Source organism: Heptranchias perlo, chromosome 21 (genome assembly GCF_035084215.1).
Source record: "Heptranchias perlo isolate sHepPer1 chromosome 21, sHepPer1.hap1, whole genome shotgun sequence".
In the NCBI taxonomy this organism is placed as follows: domain Eukaryota; kingdom Metazoa; phylum Chordata; class Chondrichthyes; order Hexanchiformes; family Hexanchidae; genus Heptranchias; species Heptranchias perlo.
Window position 1 is genome coordinate 51,554,154 of NC_090345.1, and position 26,956 is coordinate 51,581,109.

Sequence of the window (26,956 nt, forward strand, 5' to 3'; positions counted from 1 at the left end):
TATAAAAAGGGAATATTCCTCTAAAAACATTTCGCAATGCAAAAGTATCTTCAGCCAAGTAACTGCTGATCCGTGAAGCAGTCCGGATGTCCACTTTCGCTAGTTTTTTTAAAACAGTTCACTGTTATTCAGAACTTTGTACATCTTTTTTTCTACAAACACATCCTTAAACTACAAAAATCCATGACACATGCAGTGCTTCTGTCAGCTGCAACTTATTAAAATAATTATATAACAATATGGTCGACTGTCCTTCCACACCAGCGATCCACACACATCATGCAGGGCCTCCATTCTCCTTTGACATTTTATTTTTGTCTTCATCTGAGATTTCACCCTGATTTAAAACAAAGTTAAAGGAATATGATGAATTAGACAGACAAACTGAACCTAATATTGAAGGTCACATTAATTAGAGAGGTGACAAAACTTATGAACACCCAGCATTAACTGCTCCTGTGACAGAGTGTGGGTGAAGCACTGAGCTGGACAGGCCCAAGGGCCTCATTGTGATCTGTGCTGGGTGAGCTGCTGACGATAAAACAGCCAGACCCCCTGCTCCTGAGTCAGTACATTCAGGAGAGGAGGGGAGAGGGGCCATGGAACTGTACCCCAGTCAGAGTCAGTACATTCAGGAGAGGAGGGGAGAGGGGCCATGGAACTGTACCCCAGTCAGAGTCAGTACATTCAGGAGAGGAGGGGAGAGGAGAGGGGCCATGGAACTGTACCCCAGTCAGAGTCAGTACATTCAGGAGAGGAGGGGAGAGGGGCCATGGAACTGTACCCCAGTCAGAGTCAGTACATTCAGGAGAGGAGGGGAGAGGAGAGGGGCCATGGAACTGTACCCCAGTCAGAGTCAGTACATTCAGGAGAGGAGAGGAGAGGAGGGGAGAGGGGCCATGGAACTGTACCCCAGTCAGAGTCAGTACATTCAGGAGAGGAGGGGAGAGGAGAGGGGCCATGGAACTGTACCCCAGTCAGAGTCAGTACATTCAGGAGAGGAGAGGAGAGGAGGGGAGAGGGGCCATGGAACTGTACCCCAGTCAGAGTCAGTACATTCAGCAGGGTAGGGGAGGGAGGAGTAGGGAGGAGGGGGGAGGGGGGGAGGGGAGGGGGGGAGGAGGGGCCATGGAACTGTACCCCAGTCAGAGTCAGTACATTCAGGAGAGGAGGGGAGAGGAGAGGGGCCATGGAACTGTACCCCAGTCAGAGTCAGTACATTCAGGAGAGGAGAGGAGAGGAGAGGGGCCATGGAACTGTACCCCAGTCAGAGTCAGTACATTCAGGAGAGGAGAGGGGCCATGGAACTGTACCCCAGTCAGAGTCAGTACATTCAGGAGAGAGGTGGAACCGAGAGAGATAAAGTGCTGCTTGCATTACTGTCAGTGAAGTCACATTCCACGATTAAAAAGCTGCTCATTAGCACAGCATGTACTGGGAGTGAAACATGAAGTTGCAAGGGAGTGAAAAAAACCTCTACAACATTAATGGAAAGAAACAGGTTGAATTTATATACAGCACCTTATCATATCTTCAGAATGTCCAAAGCACTTCACAACCAATAGATTAGTTTTGAAATCATTGTTCTGTAAACAAACAAGATACTTAGTGCACAGCAAGATCCCACAAACGGCAAATTAGATGACTGACCAGTTAATCTGTTGGTTGAGGAGCAATGTTGGCCAGGACACCAGCAGAACTTCCCTGCTCTTCTCTGAATGGTGCCATTGTATCTTTTACATCCACTTGAACTGCTGAAAGAGGCAGATGGGGCCTCAAGTTTAACATCTCATCTTAAAGATAGCTCTGCACTCCTTCAGTACTGCACTGAAGGGCTAGCCGAGATGAAATGCTCGAGTCTCAGAGTGTGGTTTGAATCTGCAAGTTCTGATTCAGGCAAGAGTGCTGTCACTGAACAGGAGCAGTGACAAGGTCAGCATGGAGAGGAGCTGTCCAAGAGGCAACCGCAGAAAGCTATACAAGACAGTAAATGGTATGGGAATGGTTAATCCGATATTACTGTAAATTGTGAGTAGGGCAAGGGATCACAGGTTAGAAACAGTAAAAGGTCTGATATCAGGACGTTCTTCTCTCACACACACACACAAAATCAATGCATGGACTGGAGACCCAGATAGAGTAGGGTAGGTGAAAACAGTGAACAATCAACTGGATGCTGCAATGAGGGGACCATAGGGAGCTTCTGGACAGAGGAGCTAGATGGGCTGAACGACCTTCCTCACCGCAATTCTCGGAAAAAGCATCAAGAGCACAGTGTCAAGCCTGAAAACAAGATCGCACAAAACGCCCATTTCCCACATCATTTTCACAACATATACCAGTGTACATACACATACACACACACCAGACCCGCGCACACACAGACCCATAACACACACACACACACAGACCCATAACACACACACACACAGACCCATAACACACACACACACAGACCCATAACACACACACACACAGACCCATAACACACACACACACAGACCCATAACACACACACACACAGACCCATAACACACACACACACAGACCCATAACACACACACACACAGACCCATAACACACACACACACAGACCCATAACACACAGACCCATAACACACACACACAGACCCATAACACACACACACACAGACCCATAACACACACACACACAGACCCATAACACACACACACACAGACCCATAACACACACACACACAGACCCATAACACACACACACAGACCCATAATACACACACACACAGACCCATAATACACACACACACAGACCCATAATACACACACACACAGACCCATAATACACACACACACAGACCCATAATACACACACACACAGACCCATAATACACACACACACAGACCCATAATACACACACACACAGACCCATAATACACACACACAGACCCATAATACACACACACAGACCCATAATACACACACACAGACCCATAATACACACACACACAGACCCATAATACACACACACAGACCCATAATACACACACACACAGACCCATAATACACACACAGACCCATAATACACACACAGACCCATAATACACACACACAGACCCATAATATACACACACAGACCCATAATATACACACGTGTTCATGCCCACGTGGCACATTGCAGGCACACGTCATGTATAGGATCATACAGCATAGAAGGTGGCCATTCGGCCCATCGTGCCCATGCTGAAAGAGCAGTTCAATTAGTCCCATTCCCCTGCTCTTTCCCCATTGCCCTGCTCTTTCCCCATTGCCCTACAATTCTTTCCTTTTCAAGTATTTATTCAATTCCCTTTTGAAAGTTACCACTGAATCTGCTTCCACCGCCCTTTCAGGCAATGCATTCCAGATCATAACTCGCTGTGTAAATAAAATTCTCATTTCCCCTCTGGTTCTTTTGCCAATTACCTTAACACTGGGCCCTCTGGTTACCGACCCTTCTGCCACTGGAAACAGTTTCTCCTTATTTACTCCATCAAAACCCTTCATGATTTTGAACACCTCCATTAAATCTCCCCTTAACCTTCTCTGTTCCAAGGAGAACAACCCCAGCTTCTCCAGTCTCTCCACATAACTGAAGTCCCTCATCCCTGGTACCATTCTAGTAAATCTCCTCTGCACCCTCTCTAAGGCCTTGACATCCTTCCTAAAGTGTGGTGCCCAAAATTGAACACAATACAACAGCTGAGGCCTAACCAGTGTTTTATAAAGATTTAACATAACTTCCTTGCTTTTGTACTCTATGCCTCAATTAATAAAGCCCAGGATCCCATATGCTTTTTTAATAGCCTTCTCAACTTGTCCTGCCGCCTTCAAAGATTTGTGTACATCCACCCCCAGGTCTCTCTGTTCCTGCACCCCTTTAAAATTGTACCATTTAGTTTATATTGCCTCTCCTCGTTCTTTTTTCCAAAATGCATCACTTCACAATTCTCTGCATTAAATTCTATCTGCCCTGGGTCTGCCCATTTCACCAGTCTGTCCTCCTGAAGTCTGTTACTCTCCTCCACATTTTTTACTACATTTCCGAGTTTTCTGCCATCTGCAAACTTTGAAATTATACCCTCTATACCCAAGTCCAGGCCATTAATATATATCAAAAAGAGCAGTGGTCCTAATACTGACCCCTGGGGAACACCACTGTATACTTCCCTCCAGTCTGAAAAACAACTGTTCACCACTACTCTCTGCTTTCTGTCCCTTAGCCAATTTTGTATCCACACTGCCCACTGTTCCTTTAATCCCATGGGCTTTAATTTTGCTAACAAGTCTATTATGTGGTACTTTATCAAATGCCTTTTGAAAGTCCATCTACACAACATCAACCGCATTACCCTCATCAACCCTCTCCGTTACTTCATCAAAGAACTCAATCAAGTTAGTCAAACATGATTTTCCTTTAATAAATCCCTGCTGACTTTCATTTATTAGCCCAGACTTTTCCAAATGGCAATTAATTTTATCCCGGATTATTGTCTCTAAAAGTTTCCCCACCACCGACATTAGGCTGACTGGCCTGTAATTGCCAGGTTTATCCCTCTCCCTTTTTTTGAACAGGGGTGTAACATTTGCAGTCCTCCAGCACTGTTCCCATATCTAAGGAGGATTGGAAGATTGTGGCCAGAGTCTCTGCAATTTCCACCCTTACTTCCCTCAGTAACCGAGGAGGCATCCCATCCGGACCGGGTGACTTTTCTACTTTGAGTACTGCCAATATTTTAAGTACCTCCTCTTTATCTATTTTTATCCTATCCAATATCACTACTACCTCCTCCTTTACTGCTCCATTGGCAGCATCCTCTTCTCTAGTGAAGACCGATACGAAGTATTCATTTAGTACCTCAGCCATGTCCTCTGCCTCCACAAGATGATCTTTTTTGTTCCTAATCGGTCCCACCCTTCCTTTGACTACCCTTTTACTATTTATATGTTTATAAAAGACTTTTGGGTTCCCTTTTATGTTAGCTGCTAATCTATTCAATCTAATCAATCGGAGTCGGGGGGCGGAGGGGAGGAGGTGAGGAACGGACCTGTTCGGAGTCGGGGGGCGGAGGGTCGGAGGTGAGGAACGGACCTGTTCGGAGTCGGGGGGCGGAGGGTCGGAGGTGAGGAACGGACCTGTTCGGAGTCGGGGGGCGGAGGGTCGGAGGTGAGGAACGGACCTGTTCGGAGTCGGGGGGCGGAGGGGAGGAGGTGAGGAACGGACCTGTTCGGAGTCGGGGGGCGGAGGGGAGGAGGTGAGGAACGGACCTGTTCGGAGTCGGGGGGCGGAGGGGAGGAGGTGAGGAACGGACCTGTTCGGAGTCGGGGGGCGGAGGGGAGGAGGTGAGGAACGGACCTGTTCGGAGTCGGGGGGCGGAGGGTCGGAGGTGAGGAACGGACCTGTTCGGAGTCGGGGGACGGCCTTTAAAGAGGAGATGGTTCGGGTACAGTCTAGGCACATTCCCATGAGGCAGAAAGGGAGGGCAACTAAAGCCAGAGCTCCCTGGATGACAAAAGAAATAGTGAGTAAGATGAAATGGAAAAAAGGGGGCGTATGACAGATGTCAGGTTGATAACACAAGTGAGAACCAGGCAGAATATAGAAAGTTCAGAGGGGAAGTGAAAAAGGAAATAAGAGGGGCAAAGAGAGAGTATGAGAATAGACTGGCTGCCAACATAAAAGGGAATCCAAAAGTCTTGTACAGGCGTGTAAACAGTAAACGGGTAGTAAGAGGGGGGGTGGGGACGATTAGGGACCAAAAAGGAGATCTACTCATGGAAGCAGAGGAGATGGCCGAGGTACTAAATGAGTACTTTGCCAAGGAAGAAGATGCTGCCAGAGTCTCAGTAAAGGAAGATATAGTTAGGGTACTGGATGGGCTAAAAATTGATAAAGGAGGTACTAGAAAGGCTGGCTGTACTTAAGGTAGAAAAGTCACCCGGTCCGGATGGGATGCATCCGAGGTTGCTGAGGGAAGTAAGGATGGAAATTGCGGAGGTGCTGGCCATAATCTTCCAAACATCCTTAGATACAGGGGGTGGTACCAGAGGACTGGAGAATTGTAAATGTTACACCCTTGTTCAAAAAAGGGTGTAAGGATAAACCCAGCAACTACAGGCCAGTCAGTTTAACCTCGGTGGTTGGGAAACTTTTAGAAACGATAATCCGGGACAGAATTAAGTCACTTGGACAAGTGTGGATTAATTAGGGAAAGCCAGCACGGATTTGTTAAAGACAAATCGTGTTTAACCAACTTGATAGAGTTTTTTGATGAGGTAACAGAGGGTAGATGAGGGCAATGCAGTTGATGTGATGTATATGGACTTTCAAAGTGCCGCATGGTACGCTTGCTATTAAGATTGCGGCCCGTCGAATAAAGGGGGCAATAGCAACATGGATACAGAACTGGCTGAATGACAGGAAATGGAGAGTAGTGGTGAACGGTCGTTTTTCGGACCGGAGGGAGGTGTACAGTGGTGTTCCCCAGGGGTCGGTACTAGGACCACTGCTTTTCTTGACATAAATTAATGACTTGGACTTGGGAGTACAGGGCACAATTTCAAAAACTGGGGATGACACAAAACATGGAAGGGTAGTAAACAGTGAGGATAGTGACAGACTTCAAAAGGACACTCTGGTGGCATGGGCGGACATGTGGCAGATGAAGTTTAACGCGGAAAAATGCGAGGTGACGCATTTTGGTAGGAAAAATTAGGAGAGGCAATATAAACTAGAGGGCACAATTCTAATAGGGGTGGAGGAACAGAGGGATTTGGGGATGTATGTGCATAAATCATTGAAGGTGGCAGGGCAGGTTGAGAAAGCAGTTAAAAAAGCATACAGGATCCTGGGCTTTATAAATAGAGGCACAGAGTACAAAAGCAAGGAAGTCATGATGAACCTTTATAAAACACTGGTTCGGCCACAACTGGAGTATTGTGTCCAGTTCTGGGCACCGCGCTTTAGGAAAGATGTGAAGGCCTTAGAGAGGGTGCAGAAGAGATTTACTGGAATGGTTCCAGGGATGAGGGACTTCAGTTACGTGGATAGACTGGAGAAGCTGGGGTTGTTCTCCTTGGAACAGAGATGGTTGAGAGGAGATTTGATAGAGGTATTCAAAATCATGAAGGGTCTAGACAGAGTAGATAGAGAGAAACTGTTCCCATTGGCGGAAGGGTCAAGAATCAGAGGTCATAGATTTAAGGTGATTGGCAAAAGAACCAAAGGTGACATGAGGAAAAACTTTTTTACACAGCGAGTGGTTATGATCTGGAATGCACTGCCCGAGGGGGTGGAGGAGGCAGATTCAATCATGGCCTTCAAAAGGGAACTGGATAAATACTAGAAACGAAAAAATTTGCAGGGCTACGGGGATAGGGCGGGGGAGTGGGACTAGCTGGATTGCTCTTGCACAGAGCCGGCATGGACTCGATGGGCCGAATGGCCTCCTTCTGTGCTGTAACCTTCTATGATTCTCATACTCTCCCTTGGACCCTCATTCCCTTTTTCAGACCTCCCTGTACTTTCTGTATTTAGCCTGGCTCACTACTGTATTAACAACTTTACACTTGTCGTAATATACACACATTACAGACACACTACAGACACACACACATTACAGACAAACGTACGGAGTCGTACAACACCAGGTCACCTGACGAAGGAGCAAAGCTCCGAAAGCTTGTGATTTCAAATAAAGCTGTTGGACTATAACCTGGTGTTGTACGACTCCGTACATTTGTCCACCCCAGTCCATCACCGGCATCTCCACATCACACTACAGACACACCTCGATACACACACATTACAGACACACCTCGATACACACACATTACAGACACACCTCGATACACACACATTACAGACACACCTCGATACACACACATTACAGACACACCTCGATACACACACATTACAGACACACCTCGATACACACACATTACAGACACACCTCGATACACACACATTACAGACACACCTCGATACACACACATTACAGACACACCTCGATACACACACATTACAGACACACCTCGATACACACACATTACAGACACACCTCGATACACACACATTACAGACACACCTCGATACACACACATTACAGACACACCTCGATACACACACATTACAGACACACCTCGATACACACACATTACAGACACACCTCGATACACACACATTACAGACACACCTCGATACACACACATTACAGACACACCTCGATACACACACATTACAGACACACCTCGATACACACACATTACAGACACACCTCGATACACACACATTACAGACACACCTCGATACACACACAGATATACACATACAAAATGAAGGGTCATTATCTGTTCCGGCATTAGGACCCTGTAGCTCTGTAGAATAAATCTCTACACATGGTGAATGCCCACTGATACATTCTAGTTGAGCTAATGGTCTTGTCCTGTTCCTAAAGCCCTTAAGGTATGACACTTGTAAGCCAGGCTTTTCTTAGCTACAAACTGCCAAACACGGAGCCTCAAATGCAAAGGTAACAGTTTGTTTTAGGTCCTTTTCCCAAGTCTAGCTCAGTACATTTTAAGCGATGTTTACTTTCCCAATGGCCCCAAGCCATACTGAGCAGATCACAGCATCTGAGCTGATTTCCGTGAACTCTGCCAGGGCAGCAGGTGGAATAGCACAATTGACCTCAGTGCCCCGGGCCAGGGAGGGAGTAAAAATAAAAATCAGCCAGCAATCTTGCTCCTGGTCATTATTCAGTGACCCTGATAAGACAATGTGCAAGTATGGATGTTGACACCCTTGAATAGACGAATAGCCTGTTGACACCATCAATGCTCACACATGAAGAATGGCCATCTGGACAAGGTATTGGAGTTACCAACGCACTGTGAAACTGGAATCCAGGCTGACACTCCAGTGCAGCGGAGGGATGGCATCGCCCTGTCGGGGGGGGGGCGGCACCGAGGGAGCGCCGCCCTGTCGGGGGGGGGGCGGCACCGAGGGAGCGCCGCCCTGTCGGGGGGGGGGGGGGCGGCACCGAGGGAGCGCCGCCCTGTCGGGGGGGGGGGGGCGGCACCGAGGGAGCGCCGCCCTGTCGGGGGGGGGGGGGCGGCACCGAGGGAGCGCCGCCCTGTCGGGGGGGGGGGGGCGGCACCGAGGGAGCGCCGCCCTGTCGGGGGGGGGGCACCGAGGGAGCGCCGCCCTGTCGGGGGGGGGCGGCACCGAGGGAGCGCCGCCCTGTCGGGGGGGGGGGGGGCGGCACCGAGGGAGCGCCGCCCTGTCGGGGGTGGGGGGGGGCACCGAGGGAGCGCCGCCCTGTCCGGGGGGGGGGGGGGGGGGGGGGCACCGAGGGAGCGCCGCCCTGTCGGGGGGGTGGGGGGGGCACCGAGGGAGCGCCGCCCTGTCGGGGGGGTGGGGGGGGGGGCACCGAGGGAGCGCCGCCCTGTCGGGGGGGTGGGGGGGGGGGGCACCGAGGGAGCGCCGCCCTGTCGGGGGGGTGGGGGGGGGGGCACCGAGGGAGCGCCGCCCTGTCGGGGGGGTGGGGGGGGGGGGCACCGAGGGAGCGCCGCCCTGTCGGGGGGGGGGGGGGGGGGGCACCGAGGGAGCGCCGCCCTGTCGGGGGGGGGGGGGGGGGGCACCGAGGGAGCGCCGCCCTGTCGGGGGGGGGGGGGGGGGGGGGGGGGCACCGAGGGAGCGCCGCCCTGTCGGGGGGGTGGGGGGGCACCGAGGGAGCGCCGCCCTGTCGGGGGGGGTGGGGGGGCACCGAGGGAGCGCCGCCCTGTCGGGGGGGTGGGGGGGCACCGAGGGAGCGCCGCCCTGTCGGGGGGGTGGGGGGGCACCGAGGGAGCGCCGCCCTGTCGGGGGGGGGGGGGGGCACCGAGGGAGCGCCGCCCTGTCGGGGGGGGGGGGGGGGGGGGCACCGAGGGAGCGCCGCCCTGTCGGGGGGGTGGGGGGGCACCGAGGGAGCGCCGCCCTGTCGGGGGGGTGGGGGGGCACCGAGGGAGCGCCGCCCTGTTGGAAGTGCCGTCTTTCAGATAAGATGTTAAACTGAGGCCCTATCAGGTAGAGAACAGACCCCAAGGCAATATATCAAAGAGTAGGGGAGTTTTCTGGTGTTCTTGCCAATATTTATCCCTCAACCAACATCACGAAAAACAGATCACATTACTGTTTGTGGGATCTTGCTTTGTGCAAATTGGCTACTGCGTTTCCTACATCAAAACAGTGACTACACTTCAAAAGTACTGACTGGCTGTGAAGTCCTGAGGGAATGAAAGCTACTATATAAATGCAAGCTCATTCTTTCGTACCCTAACATGAGCCAGTGCCTTGTGGTAAGGAGGAATGTCCATCTTTACCTGTTTTAGAACACTATCAATTTCCTCCATAACTGCAGATAGATTCCTGCTGGTATTAGTCAACTGTTGTTCAAAACGTAGCTTTGTGTCCTCACATCGTTTCAAGTTCTCCTCAGTACGGGTCAGATATCTCTTACTTTCTTTTAGCTCCAAAGACAGACTTCTGCTGGCAGTCTCTAGATTGGATATCTGCTTTGTTCCCTCTTCTGTTCAAAACAAAAATATATGATACACAGGTAGATCTCCTTTGGAATGTCTCATCAGTAGTCCGGGACCTTGAGTGCTACCACGCCAGCTTATACACAATCCTAGCTAGCCTATCACTGCGATACAGCAAATGTACTGCAGCATTGTATCAAATGACCGGCAAGGTAAAAATATTGCACACCTCAACTGAGACCTTAAATATATTTGTAATATTAGCACTTCACAAAACTTGCTTAAGATGCAAGGAACTTTGTTTCTCCCTCCCTCCAAACCTCATTGAGTTATTTATATTATATATTTTTCTACCTTCCATGATGGATTTACAGTATTTGCACACGGTGTAAGTAAGCACTTCATTAATTTATTTATTCTTCCCTCCTCAAAGCTTTTGTTTCTCACTTATTTACATGATTATAGTATTTGTTTTCTCCCCCCTACCCCCCATTGTGGATTTATTTCTTTCTGAAGCTGCTCTTGCTGTAGCACAGTCAAAGGATGTCTCCAATGCCCAGATAGATAGTCGTTCACCACGGCCCAGGCCAAATTCTGAGCTCATCATCAAAGCACGTCATTAACATCACCTCTCCAGCCCCAGTGCGGACATTAGCCCTCTTAGTGACACAAAGAACTTAATTTTAAGCAAGCTTGCTAGGATTTTTTTTTATTAAACTGAAAGAATTGAATTGTTATATTTGGATGGTCTTCCTGCTGCTTCTGCCTCACTGATGTTATCTAGGTTTTCTGCCTGGCTGTGGTGTGCTGAGTGCAGGATAAAAGCTGTAGCTCCCATATTGCATCTATCTCACACACATACATAACTGGACTACCATGGCTGGAAATCCCTGGCACCCAAAGCTCAAGGGAAGTTTCCAACACTGCGACTGAAGCAAAACTCAAGATCCAAGCCCCAGAGAATCAGCTCTGTGAAGGAAACTTCTTGTCTGGATTTCTCATATTGAATGATAAGGTTTATGCATTATTTAAAGTTTTTTTGTGGATTCAAATTTTTATGCATTTATGTTATGTTACAATCTTTATTTTTTGTACTATTTATAGCATCATACAGCACAGAAGGCGGCCATTCGGCCCAATGTGCCTGTGCTGGTTCTTTGATATAGCACTCCAATTAGTCCCATTTCCTTGCTCTTTCCTCATAGCCTTCCAATTTTTACTTTTAAAGTATTTATCCAATTCCCTTTTAAAGTTGCTTCCACAGCCCTTTCAGGCATTTAATTCCAGATCATAACAACTCTCTGCATAAAAAAAAAATTCTCCTCATCTCCCCTCTGGTTCCTTTGCCAATGATCTTAAAGCTGTGCCCTCTGGTTATCTGTGCTTTATGATTCTATGATTTGGGCATGGAGCTGGAAGGCACTGATGTCATAGAGTCATAGAGTCATACAGCACGGATAGAGGCCCTTCGGCCCATCGTGTCCGTGCCGGCCATCAGCCCTGTCTACTCTAATCCCATATTCCAGCATTTGGTCCGTAGCCTTGTATGCTATGGCATTTCAAGTGCTCATCCAAATGCTTCTTGAATGTTGTGAGGGTTCCTGACTCCACAACCCTTTCAGGCAGTGAGTACCAGACTCCAACCACCCTCTGGGTGAAAAAGTTCTTTCTCAAATCCCCTCTAAACCTCCCGCCTTTTACCTTGAATCTATGTCCCCTTGTTATAGAACCCTCAACGAAGGGAAAAAGCTCCTTAGTATCCATCCTATCTGTGCCCCTCATAATTTTGTACACCTCAATCATGTCCCCCCTCAGCCTCCTCTGCTCCAAGGAAAACAAACCCAATCTTCCCAGTCTCTCTTCACAGCTGAAGCGCTCCAGCCCTGGTAACATCCTGGTGAATCTCCTCTGCACCCTCTCCAAAGCGATCACATCCTTCCTGTAGTGTGGCGACCAGAACTGCACACAGTACTCCAGCTGTGGCCTAACCAGTGTTTTATACAGCTCCATCATAACCTCCTTGCTCTTATATTCTATGCCTCGGCTAATAAAGGCAAGTATCCCATATGCCTTCTTTACCACCTTATCTACCTGTTCCGCTGCCTTCAGGGATCTGTGAACTTGCACACCAAGATCCCTCTGACCCTCTGTCTTGCCTAGGGTCCTCCCATTCATTGTGTATTCCCTTGCCTTGTTAGTCCCTCCAAAGTGCATCACCTCGCACTTTTCCGGGTTAAATTCCATTTGCCACTGTTCCGCCCATCTGACCAACCCATCTATATCGTCCTGCAGCCTGAGGCTATCCTCCTCACTATTTACCACCCTACCAATTTTTGTATCATCAGCGAACTTACTGATCATACCTTTTACATTCATATCCAAGTCATTAATGTAGACCACAAACAGCAAGGGACCCAGCACCGATCCCTGTGGTACCCCACTGGCCACAGGCTTCCAGTCACAAAAACAACCTTCGACCATCACCCTCTGCCTTCTGCCACTAAGCCAGTTTTGTATCCAAAGTGCCAAGGCACCCTGGATTCCATGGGCTCGTACCTTCTTGACCAGTCTCCTGTGGGGGACTTTATCGAAGGCCTTACTGAAATCCATGTATACCACATCCACTGCGTTACCCTCATCCACACGCCTAGTCACCCCCTCAAAAAATTCAATCAAATTAGTCAGACATGATCTTCCCTTGACAAAGCCATGTTGACTATCCCTGATTAATCCTTGCTTCTCCAAGTGGAGACTAATTTTGTCCTTCAGAATTTTTTCCAATAATTTTCCTACCACTGATGTTAGGCTCACTGGCCTGTAGTTCCCCGGTTTTTCCCTACTCCCCTTCTTGAATAATGGTATTACATTAGCGGTTCTCCAGTCCTCTGGCACATCCCCTGTGGCCAGAGAGGTTCTGAATATATGTGTCAGAGCCCCCGCAATCTCCTCCTTTGCCTCACACAGTAGCCTGGGATACATTTCGTCCGGGCCTGGGGATTTATCCATTTTTAGGCCTGCTAAAACCGCCAATACCTCCTCCCGCTCGATGTTAATATGTTCGAGTATATCACAGTCCCCCTGCCGTACTTCTATGTCTACATCGTCCTTCTCCATAGTGAAAACAGATGCAAAAAATTCATTTAGAACCCCTCCTACATCTGCCGGCTCCACACACAGATTGCCATTTTTGTCCCTAATGGGCCCTATTTTTTCCCTAGTCATCCTCTTACCCTTAATATACTTATAAAACATCTTAGGATTTTCCTTTATTTTGCTCGCCAGTGTTATTTCATGGCCCCTCCTTGATCTCCTAATTTCTTTTTTAAGTATCCCCCTGCACTTTTTGTACTCCTCTAGGGCTTCCTCCGTCTTTAGCCTTTTGTATCTGCCAAAAGCCCTCCTTTTTTTCCTAATCCATTCTCGTATATCCCCTGACATCCAAGGTTCCCTGGAGTTCTTGGAACCACCCTTGACCTTTACGGGAACATGTTGCCATTGTATGGTCTCAATCTCCCTTCTGAAAGACTTGAGAGGAAAGGCAGGTTGTGAATGGGGTAATAATGAGAGGGGAAAGAGGGGTCTAGGTGGGTTTTTAAGGATAGATGTGATGACCATGGTGCAGCTGGTGCTTGAGGATAGGGAGTCATTGGGTTATAAACTGAATGTTTTAACCTGTGTACTGCCGCTTAGCAAATAAAATGGTGGCTGAAAGAAATTGGGAAAAAATGAGCATGATTTCATTTTGCTGCTGTTGCTGGTTCCTGATTGGTAGTTTTCAAAAAATCTCCACCATTTTTGCTTGGGCTGGTGGATCCTGATTGGCCGTGTTTCCTACATGGCAATACTTGGGTAAATCACATGGGCAGTTATTGGACCAATCAACTGTGAGCGTGACAGACACATTTCCTGTCGGACACTTTGAAGTGTGATGCACTCGCCCACATACTCCAGTTGCATGCTACACAAACACACTTAATTATACAACTGTATTTATAGTGCTCTGATTACAGCACCAAGTAAAGTTAATGCATAAACTAGCTTGAAAGTCAATTAATTGAGGCGTGTATAAAAACAAGGCTCCGACAGTGGCTCAGCGAGTAAATGCACGGCCTGGTCTGGTACTGAACTACATAAACCAGGAAAGATCTCAGGTTCTAATACCGCCTGGTCCGGGATCAACACAAACCAGGAAAGATCCCAGGTTCTAATACTGCCAGGTCCGGGATCGACACAAACCAGGAAGATCCCAGGTTCTAATACCGCCTGGTCCGGGATCAACACAAACCAGGAAAGATCCCAGGTTCTATTACCGCCAGGTCTGGGATCGACACAAACCGGGAAAGATCCCAGGTTCTAATACCGCCTGGTCCGGGATCGACACAAACCAGGAAGATCTCAGGTTCTAATACCGCCTGGTCCGGGATCAACACAAACCAGGAAAGATCCCAGGTTCTATTACCGCCAGGTCCGGGATCGACACAAACCAGGAAGATCCCAGGTTCTATTACCGCCAGGTCCGGGATCGACACAAACCAGGAAAGATCCCAGGTTCTAATACCGCCTGGTCCGGGATCAACACAAACCGGGAAGATCTCAGGTTCCATAACCGCCAGGTCCGGGATCGACACAAACCAGGAAAGATCCCAGGTTCTAATACCGCCTGGTCCGGGATCAACAAAAACCAGGAAAGATCCCAGGTTGTAATACTGCCAGGTCCGGGATCGACACAAACCAGGAAGATCCCAGGTTCTAATACCGCCTGGTCCGGGATCAACACAAACCAGGAAAGATCCCAGGTTCTATTACCGCCAGGTCTGGGATCGACACAAACCGGGAAAGATCCCAGGTTCTAATACCGCCTGGTCCGGGATCGACACAAACCAGGAAGATCTCAGGTTCTAATACCGCCTGGTCCGGGATCAACACAAACCAGGAAAGATCCCAGGTTCTATTACCGCCAGGTCCGGGATCGACACAAACCAGGAAGATCTCAGGTTCCATTACCGCCAGGTCCGGGATCGACACAAACCAGGAAAGATCCCAGGTTCTAATACCGCCTGGTCCGGGATCAACACAAACCGGGAAGATCTCAGGTTCCATTACCGCCAGGTCCGGGATCGACACAAACCAGGAAAGATCCCAGGTTCTAATACCGCCTGGTCCGGGATCAACAAAAACCAGGAAAGATCCCAGGTTGTAATACTGCCTGGTCTGGGATCAACAAAAACCAGGAAAGATCCCAGGTTCTAATACTGCCTGGTCTGGGATCAACACAAACCGGGAAGATCCCAGGTTCTAATACCGCCTGGTCTGGGATCAACACAAACCAGGAAAGATCCCAGGTTCTAATACTGCCTGGTCTGGGATCGACACAAACCGGGAAGATCCCAGGTTCTAATACTGCCTGGTCTGGGATCGACACAAACGAGGAAAGATCCCAGGTTCTAATACTGCCTGGTCTGGGATCGACACAAACCGGGAAGATCCCAGGTTCTAATACCGCCTGGTCCGGGATCGATACAAACCAGGAAAGATCCCAGGTTCTAATACCGCCTGGTCCGGGATCAACAAAAACCAGGAAAGATCCCAGATTGTAATACTGCCTGGTCCGGGATCAACACAAACCAGGAAAGATCCCAGGTTCTAATACTGCCTGGTCTGGGATCAACAAAAACCGGGAAGATCCCAGGTTCTAATACCGCCTGGTCCGGGATCGATACAAACCGGGAAGATCCCAGGTTCTATTACCGCCTGGTCCGGGATCGACACAAACCGGGAAAGATCTCAGGTTCTATTACCGCCAGGTCCGGGATCGACATAAACCAGGAAGATCCCAGGTTCTAATACTGCCAGGTCCGGGATCGACACAAACCGGGAAGATCCCAGGTTCTATTACCGCCTGGTCCGGGATCGACACAAACCGGGAAGATCCCAGGTTCTAATACCGCCTGGTCCGGGATCGACACAAACCGGGAAAGATCTCAGGTTCTAATACCGCCTGGTCCGGGATCGACACAAACCGGGAAGATCCCAGGTTCTAATACCGCCAGGTCTGGGATCGACACAAACCGGGAAAGATCTCAGGTTCTAATACCGCCTGGTCCGGGATCGACACAAACCGGGAAAGATCCCAGGTTCTATTACCGCCAGGTCCGGGATCGACATAAACCAGGAAGATCCCAGGTTCTAATACCGCCTGGTCCGGGATCGACACAAACCGGGAAGATCCCAGGTTCTATTACCGCCTGGCCTAGTACTAAGCCAAACAGACTTTCAGGAAGGGTTGTGGATTTGGCTCCTGCTCTGTGCTGGTGATGTGATTCAATGGTCCTCAGGTGGGGAAAATTCAGCTGTACAATAGAATTCGTATCCAGCCCATGTCTGCACCACACTGGAAATGTAGGTCAGTCACATGTCCAAACCAGTCAGGGTTCCCAGCCCTGACTCCTGTCGTGGTGTGGACACTGAATGAAGACCAGATGGGATGATGCCCTCTATAGTTAACGGCCTACTGACACTCAATCTACACTGATGTATAAAGAACAGCCACTTGGGTGAAGCGATGGAAACCTGCAAGCCCCAAGGAACTGAACCCCAAGAGTCAGCGTCTCTCGGAAGACAAGGCAAGAAAACTGGGGTGACAGGGAGCTGGTGGGGCTCACCTACAGGGTGAAGAAGCTGTGCATCTTCAGGCTGATCACACACACCAACAAATGGAGTTACAATACGTTACATATGCAATCAAAAATCTTAAACGGACATGTTCCCATCCCTCTCCATTGTGGCATCGGCTATTCACTATTCTTCACTATAACCACGATCACAGACACAACTGGATATTTCCTTACCCATCTTGGCCTCCAGTGCCTGTACCTTCAGCTCCATCTCCGCTCGAGTCTTTTCACTTTTTTGTAATTTTTGCAGTAAGCTCCCCACATCCACCATGGCTCCATTATATACAATCAGGTTGCTGCTTTCTGCCCCGTCACTGGACTCTGGTTTCACTGTTAAACTAGGCAAGAGGAGTTTGTTTCCTAAAATAAATACAAGAGATATCAGTACATTTCCTGGTGGATTAGCATGTCAGGGGTACTATAGTTGCTTTTTTTAGTTAAAACACAGGGATAGGGAAACGAGGTGCTGAAGGTGAACTGGCCTTTCATGTCTGCGACTGGTTCAAATCTAGCCCATAGTGATGGAATGAAAGTCTCCAATCTCTGCTGGGTGTAAAGGATTGTCTGGGGCCCTGGACAGTGGGAATGGAGGAGGTGAAAGGGCAGGTGTTGCATCTCCTGTGCTCGCACGGGAAGGTGCCATGGGGTGGAGAACGGGTGTTGGGAGTGATGGAAGAGTGGACCAGGGTGTCACGGAAGGAGCGGTCCCTTCGGAATGATGAAAGGAGAGGGAAGGGGAAGATGTGTTTGGTGGTGGGATCGCGCAGGAGGTGGCAGAAATGGCAGAAGATGATCCGTTGAATGTGGAAGCTGGTGGGGTGGAAGGTGAGGACAAGGGGGACCCTATCATAGTTCTGGGAGGGAGGGGAAGGGGTGAGGGCAGAAGTGCGGGAAATGGGCCGGACACGGTTGAGGGCCCCGTCAACTACAGTGGAGGGGAATCCTCAGCGAAGGAAAAATGAAGACATCTCGATGCTCTGGTGTGGAAGGTGGCATCGTTGGAACAGACGCGATGGAGACGTTGACACTGGGAGAAGAGAATGAAGTAGTTACAGGAAGTGAGGTGGGGAGAAGTATAAAGGAGTTCTTCCTGATGTTTATCCTAAGTTTTCTCTTCACATTGTGACCCACAGCCCTCAGCACCTCCCTTCCCCACCACATTGTCAAACACTGCCTACCCAAGAACAGGAAAGAAAAGTAAAGGCAATCAGAAGACAATCACAAGAGAAACAGAAAAAGCCATAAGAGGAAGAGATGCGCAGAAATTGAATGAGGGAGAAAGAGTGCAACACAAGCAAGACCGAGACAAGGAAGAGACAAACCATATTCTCCAACTTAGGTCCACTTGTGTTAAAGTACATATGGTATTCTATCTTTTGGCTTTGCATGAAGTATATGCGAAAAGAGAAGCCCAGCCAATACCAATGATAACTGGACGCACAATAACGGAGCACACCCAAGCAGGAGATACAATTAGCATGTACCACTGGGTTATTAAGCCACCATATTATCTGATTGAGATAGCCAAAATATAGCTAGCACTGTCAGACACACCCCAGGTGTCCACTGGCATGCCTTCATGTATGAGTTATGGAGCTCATTGTTCAAACAAAGTGCCTGCCTCGCAAATGAACTCCTAGAATCATTACAGCACAGAAACATAGAAAATAGAAGCAGGAGTAGGCCATTCGGCCCTTCGAGCCTGCTCCGCCATTCAATATGATCATGGTTGATCCTCTATCTCAATACCATATTCCTGCTCTCTCCCCTTTCCCTTGATAACTTTTGAGCCTAGAAATCTATCTAGCTCCTTCTTAAATATATTCAGTGACTTGGCCTCCACAGCCTTCTGTGGTAGAGAATTCCACAGGTTCACCACCCTCTGAGTGAAGAAATTTCTCCTCATCTCAGTCCTAAATGTCCTACCCCGTATCCTGAGACTGTGACCCCTCGTTCGAGAAACCCCAGTCAGGGGAAACATCCTCCCTGCATCCAGTCTGTCTAGCCCTGTCGGAATTTTATATGTTTCAATGAGATCCCCTCTCACACATCTAAACTCGAGTGAATACAGGCCGAGTCGACCCAATCTCTCCTCATACGAGAGTCCTGCCATCCCAGGAATCAGTCTGGTGAACCTTCGCTGCACTCCCTCTATGGCAAGTATATCTCTTTAGGTAAGGAGACCAAAACTGCACACAATACTCCAGGTGTGGTCTCCCAAGACCCTGTATAACTGCAGTAAGCCATCCTTGCTCCTGTACTCAAACCCTCTTGCAATGAAGGCCAACATACCATTTTCCTTCCTAACTGCTTGCTGCACCTGCATGTTTGCTTTCAGTGACTGGTGTATAAGGACACCCAGGTCCCTTTGTACATCAACATTTCCCAATCTATCACTATTTAAATAATACTCTTATGTTCTTATGTTCTTCTGTTTTTCCTTCCAAAGTGGATAACTTCACATTTATCCATGCTATACTGCATCTGCCATGTATTTGCCCACTCACTCAACTTGTCTAAATCACCTTGAAGCCTCTTTGCATCCTCCTTACACGACCCCACCTACTTCTGTGTAGTCAAGGAGGCCGCCATTCGGCCCATCGAGCCTGTGCCGGCTCTTTGTAAAAGCAATCCAGTTAGCCCCATTCCCCCGCTTTTTCCCCGTAGCCCTGCCAATTTTTTCCCTTCAAGTAGTTATCCTGTTCCCTTTTGAAGGCCATGATTAAATCTACCTCCACCACCCCCTCAGGCAGCGCATTCCAGATCATAACCACTCGCTGCGTAAAAAAGTTTTTCCTCATGTTGTCTTTGGTTCTTTTGCCAATCACCTTAAATCTATGTCCTCTGGTTCTCGGCCCTTCCACCAATGGGAACAGTTTCTCTCTATCTATTCTGTCTAGACCCTTCATGATTTTGAACACCTCCATCAAATCTCCTCTCAACCTTCTCTGTTCCAAGGAGAACAACCCCAGCTTCTCCAGTCTATCCACATAACTAAAGTCCCTCATCCCTGGAATCATTCTAGTAAATCTCTTCTGCACCCTCTCTAAGGCCTTCACATCTTTCCTAAAGTACGGTGCCCAGAATTGGATACAATACTCCAGTTGTGGCCGAACCAGTGTTTTATAAAGGGGAGACTGTGTTTCAAAAGGTTTTATGGACATAAGAATTGTACAACCTGGATTTAATTACGGTTTTGAGCTAACAGTAATAGGTAAGGAGTAAAACGCAATTCCGTGGGCAAGATACCGACATAATTTCAAGACTGTAACCGCTATTCCATTTAAAAGTGTTTGTCTATCTGTTCTTTGAAAGCTGCAAAGAATGTCATTCAAAGGCACTGAACTGATGGGTTTAATCTTGCATGAACTGGTTTAAAGCTATAGTGGCTGTTTCTGCTTACTTCTGTGAATGACTCTATCCAGGAGTAAATCCTCTAGTCTGTTACAGAAGTGTCTGGTGTGAGTATTATTAGTTATCTTCTGACGTGGCTTAGGCATGTAGTGGAAATCCTATGTATAAACGCAGAGACAATAAAAGGGTCTATTGTTCACCCAGAGAACACTATCCCACATTACTATGGGCACAAGGTCAAGCTTCAGTTGATAGCTGATAAAAGAATCTGGAGAAGCCTGAATCGCAATAAGGAGTGTTCCACAATTGAGGGGGCCTGGGAGAGGATGAATTGGAGGAAATATAATATAAATATGGTACAGTACCCAACAAATTATCAGATTCCACCTCACACTCTGCCACTTTCACTTCATCTTTCGAGTCATCAGTTAGTTTCCTGTACAGGCAAGAGTCTCGTAGCACCACTTTACTGATTAACTTCTTAACCTGGAAACAAAAATAAAGAAACACACTTGATTAGTACAGGAAAATCATCTTTTTCCCCCTTCCTTCTTCTTAAGGTCTCGATTCTTGTTGGGTTATCGTTCCACAGACACTGGCAGCTCTTCAGTACCTCATTAAGTGACCACTGTCACGAGCCTGGGTAGGGAGTATCCGTGGGCCTTTTCATCCTGATTGATTCGTGCTGGAAAGTGCACATGTACACTGTATGGCAAAAAGGAGTGGTGATCCTGCCTGAATTTTCCCTCACTAGCCCAGGGGCACCGAGGTCAAACGTAGTCCCAGCTGGGATCAGTACCGCAGCAAAGACCTGGAATCGTAGGTGGGAATCTCCTGGTTTGTAAGACTCAGTTAGAAATTGACTTTACCAATGGAAACTTACTGCTCAGAACCATAGTCGCTGGACAGCACCAGAACCAGGAACCCCGATTCATTTCCTTCCCAAACCAAGGGTACTTCGATGATTTGCGACTGCCAGATTTCTGCAGGGCCAAGAGACTACAGCACACAATTTCTCCCGGGGAGCTGTTTGAGCTGTCTGCGGTTGGATTGTGTCAGACTGTCCACTGCACTAAATGTGTGTACAGTTTATTCTTGTTTTTGTTTACTTGGCTAATTTTTATGTTACTTTATTGTGGACTTTGTTAGTGGCTGTAAAGTGCCACCTCATCTGTATATGTATTTCCTGGACTGTGATAGCTTAAATTCAACAGTTTATAACAAACGGAAGAGGAAATGTACCTGTGCACGTGACAGGTGGAGTCCGAGAGTGTAGATGATCTCTTCGAGATCTTTCTCAATCAGATAACCACAGTAACTTTGATCAAAGTAAACAAATGCGAGAAGAAGGTCCTTGTTGTGTGTGAACAGCTGTTTCTTTTCCTTCAAGAGTCAAAACAAGTGTAGTCAGATTTTATAGTCACTGGTTATAGCCATGGAAATGTGATTAGTTGTGTTGTATCGAACCCTTACCCAGTGCTGTCACTGAGGCTTCTTTATTATAGAATGTACAGCACAGAAACAGGCCATTCGGCCCCAATGATCCATGCTGGTGTTTATGCTTCACAGGAGTCTCCTCCCACCCTTCTTCATCTCACCCTATCAACATATCCTTCTTTTCCTTTCTCCCTCATGTGTTTATCTAACTTCCCTTTAAATGCATCCATGCTATTCGCCTCAACTACTCCTTGTGATAGTGAGTTCCACATTCTCACCACTCTCTGGGTAAAGAAGTTTCTCCTGAATTCCCTATTGGATTTATTAGCGACTATCTTATATTTATGACCCCTAGTGTTTTATAAAGGTTTAGCATAACGCATTGTTTTGTACTCTGTGCCTCTATTAATAAAGCCCACGATCCCATATGCGCTTTTTTTTAAAAAAACCTTCTCAACTTGTCCTGTCACCTTCAAAAATTTGTGTACATACACCCCCAGGTCTCTGTTCCTGCAACCCCTTTAAAATTGTACCATTTAGTTTATATTGCCTCTCATCATTCTTCCTGCCAAAATGCATCACTTCACACTTCCCTGTGTTAAATTTCATCTGCCTTATGTCTGCCCATTTCACCAGTCTGTCTATATCCTCCTGAAGTCTGTTACCGTCCTCCACATTGTTTAACTGTTTTCCCCCATCACCAATGTTAGGCTGACTGCCGGGTTTATCCCTCTCCCCTTTTTTGAACAGGGGTGTAACATTTGCAATCCTCCAGTCCTCTGGCACTGTCCCCATATCTAAGGAGGATTGGAAGATTGTGGCCAGAGCCTCCGCAATTTCCACCCTAGGATGGATCCCATCTGGACCGGGTGACTTTTCTACTTTGTGTACTGCCAATATTTTAAGTACCTCCTCTTTATCTATTTTTATCCTATCCAATATCGCAACTACCTCCTCCTTTACTGCTACAATCGCAGCATCCTCTTCTCTAGTGCAGACCACGGTGAAGTATTCATTTAGTACCTCAGCCATGTCCTCTGCCTCCACAAGAAGATCTCCTTTTTTGTCCCTAATCAGTCCCACCCTTCCTTTGACTACCCTTTACTATTTATATGTTTTAGGTTCCCTTTTATGTTAGCCACTAATCTATTCTCATACTCTCTCTTTGCCCCTCTCATTCCCTTTTTTAGATCTGTACTTCCTGTATTCAAACTAGTTCTCTACTGTATTATGAACCTTATAGTTGTCATTATATTATTTTTGGTTTCTAGATGTTTCTCTATTACATCTTTGAGTAACGATTCCAGTATTTTTCCTACCACTGACGTTAAGCTAACTGGCCTATACTTCCCTGGACTGGTTCCATCTCCCTTTTTAAATACAGGAATCACATTATCTGTCCTCCAGCACTATTCTCTTTTCGAATTCAGTGCATTGGTACTAGCATGCTACAGGAAAGATCACACTTAAAGTGGTTTAGGTCTCGTGTGATACTCTCAATTCCTCTGTGATATTGTTAACTCACCACTACCACCATCAATGGCAGACCGATATCCACCAAAACTTCACCCCACTATTAAAATGCTCTCTCCAGACACAAGCCAAATTTGGAAGGACACAATCTGTAATTGTCCTGCTGGGTGTCTTTCACAATTTTTCCATACTGTGTCCACTTGAACTAACATATTCAACATCCCACTTCACCAAAACCCTACTGACAGCACTGATCCTCAAGGCCCACAATCAAACTTGGCTCTGCACCTTATCTTTGGAAGTGCTCTCTCTGGATCTCCTCATTCCTTCCCGTCTGTCATCCTTTCGATCTCTGCTGCTGTCTTCCTCATCTCTATCTGTTGAGAACAAAAGTTTTTAATAAAATATCTCGAGTGAAGTTGCTGATGGTAAAATTGGATTATATGGACATATAATAATACCATTTAATGCACAACGTATTATTCTGCTGCCAAGGTGGAGCGGTGTTTAAGCTCAACTGTCCTTTTAAAGCCAGATAGGCTAACATTGTAATTAAATACAGGCTAAGTTGTTCTTCTCTCAGGGAACTTTGCAAATTGGACTATACTTTTAAGTTTCTGGTTGCAGTTCAGAAGCAACAACATCTTGCATTTAAATAGAAAAATGACCCTAGGAGTGTCACAGAGAGAAGAAAAAGGAAAATGTACAAATTGTAAGTCATGGTGAGATGTCAGGAGAGGTGACTGAAACCTTGGTCAAAAAGATGGGTTTTAAGAAGACTTAAAGACAATAAGAAGTAAAGAGAGAGAGGGGGCTGAGTAGGCGCGGAGAGGGGCTGCGCCACGGGCCGGGTAGGGAGGGAGGGGCCGGAGCATGAGCTGGGTACGTAGAGAGGGAGGGGCCGCAGCACGGGAGAGAGCAGGGTTTTCGATAACTGGAGGACGTGCAATGTGTTCGCAGATAGCAGGTTCGAGAAGTTGATAAAACTTCAGAAAATAGGCACAGATAAACAGTTAAAATCAGTTTTAAACGGGAGGGAGATTAAAATATGGAGATAAATGGGGAAAGTGTGGTGCACAGAGTGCCCAGAATGGGTGAGAGATATGGTAGCCAGGGGACCGAGCACATTGTTAGGGTGCAGAGGGAGGGAGAGTGTAGTGCGAAGCTTGTCAGAGAGGCTGAGGCCCAAGAAGGTAATGAAAGAAAAACAAGGTTCGGTACATTCGTATGAAATATGTAATTTTTAGCTCATTATTTTGTGTCCAGCATATCTTAGCTTATGAGAAAGAAATGGCTGTGACGGGTTTTTTGAAGGATAAACTGATTTGATTGATAACTAACAAAAACAAAGTAAACCATAGTTATAGATTTTGAAGAAATTATAAAGTGTTATGTTGGGGTGTGAGAAGGGTGACAGGAAATGAGCGCTATATTAAAAGTCTTATATATGGTATGGAGTGCCTGTAAGTGTCACACTTACTTCCTGTCACACTTTCGGCATCAGACACTAGCATATTCTCTGACCTGCTGTGAGCAGTGCCACAGATATTATAATAATAAATATTGTAAAAAACTTGTGTATGGTTACACTTCCAATCCACATTAACCTTACTTCCAGTGTCTCAATTTTTGAATTATGCTTTTTAAGGGGAAAGCTGTGTGTAATAATTTTGCTTGTAAGCAAAATTAAAGCCCATGGGATTAAAGGGACAGTGGCAGTGTGGATACAAAATTGGTTAAAGGACAGAAAGCAGAGAGTAGTGGTGAACGGTTGTTTTTCAGACTGAAGGAAAGTATACAGTGGTGTTCCCCAGTGGGTGGTATTATGACCACTGCTCTTTTTGATATATATTAATGACCTGGACTTGGGTATAGAGGGTATAATTTCTAAGTTTGCAGATGACACGAAATTCAAATGTAGTAAATAATGTGGAGGATAGTAACAGAGTTCAGGAGGATATAGACAGACTGTTGAAATGGACAGACGGAATTTAACGCAGAGAAATGTGAAGTGATGTATTTTGGTAGGAAGAATGAGGAGAGGCAATATAAACTGAATGGTACAATTTTAATGGGGGTGCAGGAACAGATAGACCTGGGGGTTCACATACACAAATCTTTGAAGGTGGCAGGACAAGTTGAGAAGGCTGGTAAAAAAGCATATGGGATCCTGGGCTTTATTAATAGAGGCATAGAGTACAAAAGCAAGGAAGTTATGTTAAACCTTTATAAAACACTGGTTAGACTCCAGCTGGAATATTGTGTCCAATTCTGGGCACCACACTTTAGGAAGGATGTCAAGGCCCTGGAGAGGGCGCAGAGGAGATTTACTAGAATGGTTCCAGGGATGAAGGACTTCAGTTATGTGGAGAGACTGGAGAAGCTGGGGTTGTTCTCCTTAGAGCAGAGAAGGTTAAGAGGAGTTTTGATTGAGGTGTTCAAAATCATGAACCGTTTTGATAGAGTAAATAAGGAGAAACTGTTTCCAGTGGCAGAAGGGTCAGTAACCAGAGGACACAGATTTAAGGTGATCGGCAAAAGAACCAGAGGCGACATGAGGAAACATTTTTTTATGCAGCGAGTTGTTCTGATCTGGAATTTACTGCCTGAAAGGGCGGTGGAAACAGATTCAATAGTAACTTTCAAAAGGGAATTGGATAAATACTTCAAGGGAAAAAAAATTAGAGCTATGGGGAAAGAACAGGGGAATGGGACTAATTGCATAGCCCTTTCAAAGAGCCGGCACAGGCACGATGGGCCGAACGGCCTCCTCCTGTGCTGAACCTACCATGATACTATGAGGGGGGAAAAACATAATCAACGTTTTATGATGGGAAAAGTCCCATCGTCTTTTCTTCACTTTTCTGCCTTAAAGCACTCTGTGCACCTTTAGTGAGTTTACCGACTTACATAATCTTCCATATCCAGACAAAAATTACCTCATAAAATATTCAGAAGTTTACCATTTTCCAAAAGAAATGTCCATTTAAGCCCCAAAAATAGTTCAAAAGAAAAAGATTTTTTAACTAAACATATGCAACCAATAAGAGAGGGGATTGGTGCCTTGTGATTGGCACAGAAAGCAGCGAATCAGGAGGAATACCAAGTCCTTGTTGATAGGCCCCATTACATATCACTGGTCATTGTTCAGCCCATTAAGAGATGCAATGTCGGGAGAACCGGATGAGAGAAATAAATACACATTTTCAACCTCTGAGTCCCCCTGGATAACTACACTGCACAATGTGATACTAAATCAAACAGATGAGAGGGATTATAGTGTCATTAGCTCCGGCAGCCATCAGATACCTCCCCCAAAGGGCCTCTCCAAGTGTGAGCCCAGACAGTTATTGTTGAACTGCAGGAGCATCACCGCTGAGGTCCATCCTGTCCTCCCCCATGTCCACTATCCATCAGAAGTCACCGGGTAGCGATCAGGAGGTGAGGTGAGAGTGACTGCCCTTAACATGAAGGCAGCATT

At 47.1% G+C, this 26,956-nt stretch overlaps 1 protein-coding gene across 3 annotated transcripts in view; it reads right to left on the reverse strand.

Annotated features, from left to right (window-relative positions):
- Positions 1-7: 7 nt before the first annotated feature.
- Positions 8-26,956, reverse strand: part of ccar1 (cell division cycle and apoptosis regulator 1) — a 105,782-nt gene continuing 78,833 nt past the window's right edge. For 2 of the 3 annotated variants that reach the window (XM_068002653.1, XM_068002654.1), the window contains exons 20-25: positions 23,764-23,852; positions 21,808-21,948; positions 20,931-21,051; positions 17,386-17,571; positions 10,379-10,584; positions 8-337 (exon numbers count right to left, since the gene is read on the reverse strand). In XM_068002653.1, the coding sequence (XP_067858754.1) occupies positions 278-337; positions 10,379-10,584; positions 17,386-17,571; positions 20,931-21,051; positions 21,808-21,948; positions 23,764-23,852 (803 nt within the window). In that variant the 3' untranslated portion in view covers positions 8-277. The remainder of the gene's footprint in view (positions 338-10,378; positions 10,585-17,385; positions 17,572-20,930; positions 21,052-21,807; positions 21,949-23,763; positions 23,853-26,956) is intronic. The other variant, XM_068002655.1, reaches the window with a different exon arrangement.